This window comes from Argentina silus, assembly GCF_951799395.1.
Source record: "Argentina silus genome assembly, chromosome: 2".
In the NCBI taxonomy this organism is placed as follows: Eukaryota; Metazoa; Chordata; class Actinopteri; order Argentiniformes; family Argentinidae; genus Argentina; species Argentina silus.
The window spans coordinates 5,162,203-5,173,264 of record NC_139656.1 but is presented as its reverse complement, the minus strand read 5'-3'; the positions used below and the strand labels follow the sequence as shown (position 1 = coordinate 5,173,264).

Below are 11,062 nucleotides of genomic sequence, written 5' to 3'. Positions count from 1 at the left end.
GCTGGGGTTTTTAAAGGCTGTGGCTTCTGGCTTAGCTTGGTGTGGGTGTGTCCTTGGTTCTAACAAACGGACACGGTTGATTATTAACAGAGTCTACACTGACTGTATGACGCTCACAGGAAAAGTGGTTACTGAATAATCTTAAACAGTTATTTAGGTCATTTATATATCGATATGAATGTAATGTATTTATTTATTGAATTAATAGCTGAAATGCCAATCATTTCCCATTATGAGGGCATTTAGCATAAGCTTTGTCAGTATTGCTCCACACAAGTACATTTAACTGCTGGTGAGTTTTCATCATTATAGAATGCTGCAGTATGGTAGTTCACCTGGCTTTAACCTCAACATCTGGAATGATGTAACTTTATATATTGCGACTGACTACTGACTTCCTCTTTTTTTGGGGGGGGGGGGGGGGGGGATAGAGACAGGACATTAAGGTAGAGAGGGTATGTCAGCAGGGCATGGGCCAGATTCGAACCCATGCCGACATGGGCATATAGTATAGCCACACGACTACTACTACTAACTTTTAAAGAACACAATACACCCATTTCAACATATATTGTGTTTGTTATCCCTGGATGGAATATGTTAAATACATTTTCAAATACGTCTATAGAGAGGAATGTGCTAAGATGGGAAATTTGATTGCAGATGAATGTGAATGTCTTTACCAGAAAGAGGAGGTCTCATGACCGAGTGACTCTTTCCTCTCACATGACCACATCGCTTCCTATTGGGTAAGAGTTAATGGAAAAAAGATACAGGCACTGCAGGTAGAATTACAGGTCCCCATAGATTGACCATATGACTGAACACAGGTGTTGTAAAACACTTTGATGTGTTGCATTGCTGCTATTGTGATGTAATCACATGGATATAGCAATATGGGGCAGAGATAAACTAAATCAGCTGCTTCTACATGAACATGCCATCTCTCTTAATGATCCATTACTGGTCAGAGCCCAACCCTCTAGTTCAACAAGTGCATGAGTGTCACAATGGAAAAAAACTGTTACACAAGACATTTTATATATAAAAAAAAAAAAAAAAAAGTAGCTTCAAAGCTTTATATAACAGGGATGAACCTACTACAGTATGAACCTACATCAACTACTGATTCCATTCTAGTTCATGATAGTCAACCAGTCTCATTGTACACATTGGAGTGTATCTCTAGATTAACATGCTGCAAGTCATAATTCAAGTATCCTGCCAAACAGCCACAATACATTATTAAAAATAAACCTGTCAGTTCTCAAGTGATGTGATATTTCATTTCTTTGCTCAAAACACATGTAAGTACACACTTGCATGATGTTGCATACACGCACACACGCATTCAAAACAAACATGTACCTGGTATTTCTCATTACAGAAATTACAGTTAAATGGCTCAAAATCAGCAACTAAAATCTACAAACACACAGCAGAGGATGACAACCATAGCATACCGATCAAACCTCACAGTTCTTTCTGACAGTAAAGGGTTTAAAATACATAGGTGCACACATCTCGTTCAGCTGAATCAAATCAAATACTATGTGTGCATGTGCTGTAAGGCTACAGTTGTGGTCAGAAGTTTACATACACTTGTATGTCATGGCAGTCTTGAGTTTCCAATCATTTCTACAACTCTTATTTTTCTGTGATGGATTGATTGGAGCACATACTTCTTTGTCACAAAAAAACATTCATGAAGTTTGGTTCTTTTATGAATTTATTATGGGTCTTCTGAAAATGTGACAAAATCTGCTGGGTCAAAAAATATACATACAGCAATGCTAATATTTGGTTAAATGTCCCTTGGCCATTTTCACCTCAATTAGACGCTTTTGGTAGCCATCCACAAGCTTCTGGTTGAATCTTTGACCGCTCCTCTTGACAGAATCGGTGCAGTTCAACTAAATTCGTTGGCTTTCTGACACGGACTTGTTTCTTCAGCACACTCCACATGTTCTCGATGGGGTTTAAGTCAGGACTTTGTGAAGGCCATTCTAAGACCTTAATTCTAGCCTGATTTAGCCATTCGTTTGCCACGTTTGATGTGTGTTTGGGGTCATTGTCCTGTTGGAACACCCAACTACGTCCAAGACCCAACCTTCTGGCTGATCATTTTAGGTTTTCCTGAAGAATTTGGAGGTAATCCTCCTTCTTCATTATTCCATTTACTTTCTGTAAAGCACCAGTTCCACTGGCAGCAAAACAGGCCCAGAGCATAATACTACCACCACCATGCTTGACGGTTGGTATGGTGTTCTTGGGGTGAAAGGCCTCATCTTCTCTCCTCCAAACATATTTCTGGTCATTATGGCCAAATTTTTGTTTCATCTGACCACAGAACTTTCCTCCAGAAGGCCTTTTCTTTGTCCATGTGATCAGCAGCAAACTTCAGTCGAGCCTTAAGGTGCCGCTTCTAGAGCAACGGCTTCCTTCTTGCACGGCAGCCTCTCAGCCCATGGCGATGTAAAACACGCTTGACTGTGGACACTGACACCTGTGTTCCAGCAGCTTCTAATTCATGGCAGACCTGCTTTTTGGTGGTTCTTGGTTGACTCTTGACCATCCTGACCAATTTTCTCTCAGCAGCAGGTGATAGCTTGCGTTTTCTTCCTGATCGTGGCAGTGAGACAACTGTGCCATGCATTTTATACTTACAAACAATTGTTTGCACAGTTGATCTTGGGACCTGTAGCTGCTTTGAAATGGCTCCAAGTGACTTTCCTGACTTGTTCACGTCAATGATGCACATTTTCAGATCCGTGCTGAGCTCCTTAGACTTTCCCATTGTAGCATTTTTGGCTGAGTGTAATGAGTGTATCAAACGAGCCCTATTTAAATGGGCTGAAATAAGTCACCAGCTGTAGTCAATCATAATCACTCATAAGAAGTTAAGAGGCCATGCCACAAAGCACATTTCTATATCACCAAAATTGATAATTCAAGGTGCTGTATGTATATTTTTGACCCAGCACATTTTGTCACATTTTCAGAAGACCCATAATAAATTCATAAAAGAACCAAACTTCATGAATGTTTTTTGTGACAAAGAAGTATGTGCTCCAATCAATCCATCACTGAAAAATAAGAGTTGTAGAAATGATTGGAAACTCAAGACTGCCATGACATACATGTTCTTTACAAGTGTATGTAAACTTCTGACCACAACTGTATGTGTAAATCCATGGTACACATTTCCCTAACCACACGGCCTGGTCATCTAAGTACAACATGGGTAACAGCACTACATCTTCACATGATGACCTCATAGTCTGATGTATGGACAGCTTCCATAGCTAGATAAAAGACTTTGATCAAATACTAAAATATAGTATTGCCTTGATGAATCCTTAAAACAAGTATCTACTCATAGATAGTACTCATACTCAGTATCTACTCATTGTTAAATACAAGACCTTCTACTTCTGAAACCGTGAACCTTAGCTAGTTCATCTTGAATACAGTGTGGCAGGGAAATAGGACAAACAATGTCAAACAATGACAAAGTTCTTGTTTAAGCCATTTCTCTGTCCTCCAGTGTGGAATCAGTCTTAGGGTGTAGTCTTCTGCTGGGTTAGCGCTCTGTGTGTGCGTGCATGTGTGTGTGTGTGTGTGTCTGTGTCTGTGTCTGTGTCTGTGTCTGTGTGTTTACTGCCAGCCCAGCTGAGGGTGGAGGCCCTGGAAGGGGTTACCAGGGCCAGGTGGGTAGTTGGTGAATCCATTGGGCTGAGGAGGGTAGCCCTCCAACGCAGACGCAGAGTGAGCCTGAAACGAGGAGGAAGGATAATAAGTGGATGTTTGTGTGAGTGTCTGTACAGTATGTGTGTTTACAGTCAAAGACTCACCACACAGTTAAGTTTGCCTCTATGACAAGTATGCGTGTGTGTCAAATTCAATCAACGTTGATTTGTCGCATACGTAGTTATACAGCTATAAACGGTGGAACGAAATGCTTTGGGCAAGCTGGTTCCTCAACAGTACAACAATGGAGTAATAATAGAACAATAACATACGGTAGAGGTAACAGAAGAAACACAACAACAATAGTGGAGTGGGTAGAGAGAGAGAGAGAGAGAGAGAGAGAATGAATGAGAGTGAGTGAGTGAGTGAGTGAGTGAGTGAGTGAGCGAGTGTGTTAGCCTGCCTGCGTGTGTGCTCGTACCTGTAGCAGGGCTGACTGCATGGCTGGGTTGTGGTGGAGGCCACTCAGGGCAGCAGGGGATGCAGTAGGAGAGAAGCCTGGCATGCCTGGCATGCCTGGGAAAGACAGCAGTCCCGGAAACCCACCGCCCCCTGGAGGCTGGAGGCTGCTAGTCAACCTGACAAACATTACAACAGCACCGTCAGTACACTTATATACACACGGCCACACACACACAGACACGAGTCAACCTGCAGATATCAGAAACGGTAGTCCTGGCCTTCAGAGGTCATCAGGAATTCTTGTTTCATCAGGAAAAAGTGTGATTATGATCATTGTCGTACAACAAAACCAACCACATGCTGATATCTAGGTGCCTCTGGTATGGGTGCAGAGGACAGACATACAGTACATACCGTAAAACGCCCTACAAGCACGGAGCCTCCAACAAACGCCTGTGGCCAATTTACCGGTATGCGTATTCTCAGTTTGATACTACCAAATTAAGTCCAACCAGTCTAACAGCTGGCAGCTTTGTATGGAACTTACAAGATGAATCTGGTTGATTGATTGATTTACTGTAGGCTGATAATGTTGGTGGGTATTTGTTCACAATAGGGTATATTCAGGTCTGGCTAGTGTATTTGACTATGTATTTGACTATGTGCAAAGTCAACAAAGCAACCGAGAGACACCAGACTAAAGACAGTCGTACAGCAGCTCTGCACAGGTGGACTTGGGTCTGAGGGTTGAGCCTGTAATTACCACCGTGTTGTAAAACACAACATGGAAAAAGCAACAGTTTATCACCTCGTTGCAACAGCCACTAATTGCCCCATTGCCCCATTGGCCTCATTGACTCCCCCCCCACCCCCGACCCCTCTCCCCAGACATGCGCCCTTACCCAGGCTGGAAGTTGGAGCTGAATGCGGATGCGAAGCCTGGTAAGACGGGTGATGATGACGGAACCCCTGCTGCTGCTGCGGCTGCCACTGCTGCTGCCTGGAGAGGAGCCACCGTCGCTACAGACGACGCAGGGATCCCCATGAAGGAGGACAACACCGGGCTCCCCGCCCCGTGGCCCCCCGAGCCCCCAAACCCTGGGAAGGCTGGGCTGGAGCCTGGTGGTAGACCCGGGAACATAGAGTTGGCGGTGAGACCAAGCCCGAAGGGAGAGCCTCCGCTGGAGGCTACGCTGTGAGCCAGGCCTGGGTAGACTGAGTTTTGTTGGTGGCTGCCAAGGTTGGAGGTGGGAGTCATGGAAGAGACAGAGGAGGGGATGGAGCAGGGAGGGAGGCCCGAGGAGAGGGAGGGAAAGGGGGAGAGGCCAGGGTAGTGAGGGGGGGCAGGGCTAGAGGAGAGGGCCTGTAGGCCTGCCATAGCTGCAGGACTGGGGAGAGAGCCCTGGGGGGAGCCGGAGGGGTGGGAGAGTCCCAGGGACCGTGCCAGGGCTGCCTGAGCTGAGCCTGGCATCACCAGAGAGCTGAGGGAGGGAGTACCAGCGGAGTACTTAAATGCAGAGGGGACAGGGCTGTTACTGCCACTGTTACTGCCCCCGCCATGCCTGGCTAGGCTGGCACGGTGCTGTTCGCTGTAGAAGGCTCCCGTAGCGCCCATGGCAGCCTGTGCCTGGGCAGAGACAGAGAGGGCTGGGGAGGGTTTGGGGCTGGGGCCTGGGGTGGAGGAGGAGGGCATACCTGGGGTGGAACGCCCGGGGGTAAGAGAGGAAGGTCCAGAGGGGGTGTAACTGCGGATCACTGACCCAGAGGGGTTACCCGGGTGAGGCATGCCAGGGAAGGGTGGTCCCGACTGGGCGTCTGTGGGTTGTGGGTAGCCCTTGTATTGAGGTAACCCCATAGGGGCGCCCTGAGGTAGGGAGTCTGGGGCGCCCCTCGGGGTGGGTGTGCCAGAGCGAGACGCCCCTCCGTGGAAAGGCGAGAACCCCCCAGCATTGGGTCCAGGGGTCCCACAGGGGGTGCCTGAGGGGGTGTGGGCTTTAATGACCGAGGGGGTGGAGGAGGCAGGGAAGGAGTTGGCATGGCCGCTTGGGGTAAGGGGGAGGTGGGGAGAGCCGGTCAGTATAGGACCACCTTTGATAACCGACGGTGAGGGGGCGGGGGAGAGAGAGGGGGCTCCGAGGTTTTGAGAGGGTACCATGCCAGGGAAGATGGGGGTGATGGGGGTGGTGGGAGGGGGCTGGTTAGGGGAGGGCTGGGGAGGGACAGGGGTAGAGGGGGTGGAACCATGAGGGGAGGGAAGGGGTGTACTGTTGACTCCAGGGGTGGAGTTCTGATGACTGGCGGGTTTGGAGTAGCCTGGAGATGGGACACAAAGACAGCAGTTAATAACACTCATCTGGAGACAGCCTCTTTCAGTAGGCTACATGTTCAACACGGGACTTTCCTTTAGGTCACATATCAATAGTGTTAAGTGGCTTCTTTTCCTTCTTTTTCATCCTCCCTGATCTGGATGATGCCAATTGGATATTACTATCTTCTGTTCTGTTTGGAAATAAAGACTAGAAGCCACATTAGACTATTGTGTTGCACCCTGAAGAGTGCCTAATTGGTGGACTCTAGTCCTGGTGAACTCAAACAGCCTTAGGGTCAGTGATGATCCACTCATGCCGAGAGAGAGAGAGAGAGAGAGAAAGAGAGAGGGAGAGAGAGACAGAGTGAGAGCGAGAGAGAGAGAGAGAGAGAGAGAGAGAGCGAGAGAGAGAGTGCAAGCAGGAGGCAGCCAGAAAGCTAGCAACCATAGCCTAGCAACCCATTCAGCCAACAAGTCCTAAACCACAAGATGCACACACCCTACCGGGAGGTACAGCTCTCCTAATCGGTGTCTCAAATGACACCCTATTCCCCATAGCCTTGGCAGCTCTTGATCTGTCTCCATGTTAACCAAGCTCCTGCTTCAGTTAAAGGGATAGTTCACCCCAAAATCAAAGTTTGTTGACAGTGTTAAAGTCAAGCTGGCTCTACACAACAGATGGTATGGAATATGGACTCTCACGTTGACGACGAGAGCTCCTCACAAACTTTGACCCAATGGTGACCTATGTCCATGTCTCTTCCTATCCTTATGACACAAGAACCAGGGCAAAATAATTGACAGCAGCCACCAAATAAATAAATCTGTCAATCATACCAGCCACTTTGGCAGGCAGCCAACAAAGGTTCACGAATACTATGCTTCATTTTCAATTCAGAGACTTAAAGCCTAAGACAGGAGGTTCGTTCTGTGCAGGGAGTCATTTTCTATGACAGAAGTCAGGCCCACCCCCCCCAATATATAAATAAAGATATACACACACATAGGCTGGTAGAAAATCAGAGACATCAGACATACAGAATCAGTTTGTGATACAATCAATCACCACACAGATGGCCAAGAACGATGCATATTCAGAGGATATTTTTAAAAAGCAAATGTCTTCACACCTTTCAGCAGCATTCGGGTAAGAGAGAAATGATGAATTGCGTTAGTTTGATAATCATTCCTTTTGAAAGCACATAACAAACAGTGTACAGTGAGTTATCCCTTGGTGAAGCGCGATTAAGCAGCATGCCAGGTGGTTAGGCAGCAAGCTTAGAGATGTGCCCATTCATACCGTACGCACGCACGCACGCACGCACGCGCTCACACCCAGCATGCCGTACCTGCTGCTTTGGGGGTGGCGCTGTAGGGTGGAGGGGGAACGCTGGCCGTTATCACCCCTCCAACAGACACCAGGCCTGCGTTGTTGTACGCACCTGAGTGGCAGTGGTAAATATTAACAGTGTCCACCACACACGCACACGCACACACACACACACACACACACACACACACACACACACACACACACACACACACACACACACACACACACACACACACACACAGGTGAGTGTCGAGAAAGTGGTTAAAACTTTTATGTTGTAGGAGCGCACAAAAATGTTCACCTAGATCAAACCACACACTCTCCTTCCCTCATTCCCTCTCCCTTGGGTTAGGCTTTGCTTGTGCTGATGCATTAGGTGGGGTGTCGGGGGGGGGGGTGGAATGGGAGTCTTACTTGGTGCAATGGTGGCGTGGGGTCGGCAGGGTGGGATGGGGTAGGGCACCGGCCGGTGTGGGTTGTAAGACGATGGAGACTACAGAAGAGAGGGAAAGATATAATATGAGAGAGAGAGAGAGAAAGAGAGAGAGAGGAGACATCTGTGATAAACAAGCTAAGTGGATGCCAAGTTACTCACTGACCAGTGGAAAACATTACATTCTAACCAACCGACCAATAAAATCAATCATTTACTTCCTGATGCACTGTACTCACTTGTGGACTTACTGATCCATAACTACTGATGCATTGATCCATTTTTACCGTGACAGAAATATCTTACTCAGAGATACTCAACTCAACTTTCATTCAAGTTTGATTCAATTTGGTTTCTGTACATCAAACGTTCTTGGAGAGCAAGCTCCTCCTTATGATATGGTAGGGAAGGACAAGTGCTTACTGGTTTGAATGGTCCAATGATCCGGGCAGCAATTCCGATTCCTTTTCCCTCTGTATTACTGGTACTATTTTCCTCTCCTTCTTTCTTTGCAGGAGTTCCCTTTTGGGAATAAATAAGAAACAAACAAACGTTTGAGGTCATTGTCATGGTAATGACAACACTAGCAAATGTACGCTCAATGGTGTTTGATGGAGAACACAAAAAACACACAGACGCACATTACTGTACTTACAGGGAACGTTCCGGCCACCTGGCTGGGTTTTCCTTTAGGGTAGGGGTTTCCTGGTATCATCCCACAGGATGAGATCATGGCAACAGGTGCCTTACAGCCCACCTTACACACCTGCAGGGCATATCAAAGACACATCCATCAAAGAAAGCTAAATGTCTATCTACCTAGTTGACTCTTATGAGCTTTGTGTGACTTTAGACTTGGTATGTGATGTGAGTTGGTATGAGCTGTGGAGATATAGGTGTAGCCTAGGAAACAGTTTTCTTGACTTTATATTTAGAAAAATAAACAGAGCAACTACAATTCCCAATGACTTTACATTTTAATCGATAATTGTATAAATCCACTCTTAGGAGTCGTCCTTTATGCACTGCCTCAGCAGGAGGAGTGTGTAGGGGTGTTACCTGCTCAAGGATCCTGCGGGCTCGTTTCTTTTCAGACAGGTGGATGCGGAACAGGTCCTCCACAGGGCGGTAGTTCTGGGCATCTGAGATGTTCCTGTTCATTCAATCAATCAACCAACCATCCATATTACTTCACTGATCGATATGATTAGGAACTATCAGAGCAGTGAAGCTCAAAATAATTCAAAAGAGACAGCAGTTGACTCTATGGAATATGTAAATTGCTTTCCTACCAATATCTTTTCAGAACAGATACATGAGATCTGTCATCCATGTTTAGTAGGTTGCCAGGCAGTCCTATTCTCTTGCTTACTGTTTTCCATCTACCTAAAGTAGGGTTACTCACAGTGCTATCAACTCCAGAACAACCAGTCTGTCCTTTGAGAAGGTAAAACAGTTCAGAATATTGGCCACTTTGGTTGTCGATACAGCAACCATTTTCTGGAAAAGAAAAATAGCATAAGAGGGCAGCATTAAGCTGTGTTTAATAATTATGCATAGAACTAACTTACTAATAACTCATGTTTCAAACACTGTGCAATGCACCACCGTTGTTTGCTAGCAGGATCTATAAGATAAATACTGTTAGGAACTGTTGACACCTACATGTTGTAGAGCTTTGACTGCTTTGACCTGTGGCTCTGCCCATGAGAAGTACTTCAACATGTCCATCACCTGCAGGGTGACAGCAAGTGGTACATTTCACACCGTCACTTTCACTGCGATTCACATGCAAACACACACACTCAATTTAGGACTAAACCAACTTCACACTTTGAAAACAATGCATATGCAAATACGCAATTAGAGGTGAGATAACTGAATGGTCAGTAAACATGGGGTAGCTTACCTGTTCGCTGGAGAAATACCCGTGCACCTGTTCTATTGCCTTGACCCGCTGGTCTGTCAGGACACACTGGAGAAAGCAAGAGTAGGAGGTTATACGCTGCTTGGACTTCCCTGCAGAAGAAGGTATTCATGCAGAATGGACTAGTAGCTACCTAGACGCATACATTGATTCCATACACTTTGATAGCTTACCTTTCTTATTTCGTCCAAGACGATATCAAATGATTTTTTATCCATTTTGGATTATGCGTTTAACAGATTTCAGATGATCCTAAAGAATAGTAGGCAAGCTAAAAACAGAGCCAAATAATTGCGCAAAGTGGCTGTTTTAGCTAACGTAAGCTAGCGACACAGTTCAGTCAATAAAACTGGCATAATCTCTTGACGAAACTGCCAGAAGCTCCATGTAGCTTACTACTCCAACTATGTTATACGATTCATTGTGCGCTTGTTCAACAACGTATGCTCACAAAAAGGAAATCATTTGCAAGGTTTTCTTTGTTGTCCTCGTTGGAATCTGTTGCTGCTGTGGGAGTTTGCTGCAAGCAGGGCAGACTAGATGTGACAGCTGTGCTAGCTTAGCTGCTTCGGTTTTGCTGACTGACAGCCCAAAAACAAAGGACAAAATTTACATTAATTTATCTTCCTAGCCGGACTATCTACCAATTCATACTGTTGTAAAACTTACAACAATTGGCCACATATTTTAAACTAGCTAAACTAAACAGATACAATAAAAAAAAAACAGACACAATAACAAGATAGCCAGCTAGCTTGCTAACAACACGGTTGACAGCAGTCGCTGCGACAACTTCCTTTGTTAGGACCCAATCACCCAAGACAAATGTGTCATTTTTTCAAAGCAAGTGTGCTTCCTCAAAGAAGAATATATTTAAATCGACACATAATTGTACTTCTGAATTCCAAT

At 45.8% G+C, this 11,062-nt stretch overlaps 1 protein-coding gene across 1 annotated transcript; it reads right to left on the bottom strand.

Annotated features, from left to right (window-relative positions):
• Nucleotides 1-1,028: 1,028 nt before the first annotated feature.
• Nucleotides 1,029-10,882, bottom strand: proser1 (proline and serine rich 1). Its single transcript, XM_083689963.1, has 12 exons — nt 10,327-10,882; nt 10,136-10,201; nt 9,892-9,960; nt 9,632-9,726; nt 9,286-9,379; nt 8,882-8,992; nt 8,650-8,748; nt 8,208-8,286; nt 7,810-7,902; nt 5,055-6,465; nt 4,172-4,328; nt 1,029-3,774 (listed from the first exon to the last, which is right to left on the bottom strand). Exons 1-12 carry the CDS (start codon nt 10,369-10,371, stop codon nt 3,658-3,660), a joined length of 2,436 nt encoding a protein of 811 aa, XP_083546089.1. The 5' UTR covers nt 10,372-10,882; the 3' UTR covers nt 1,029-3,657.
• Nucleotides 10,883-11,062: the final 180 nt, after the last annotated feature.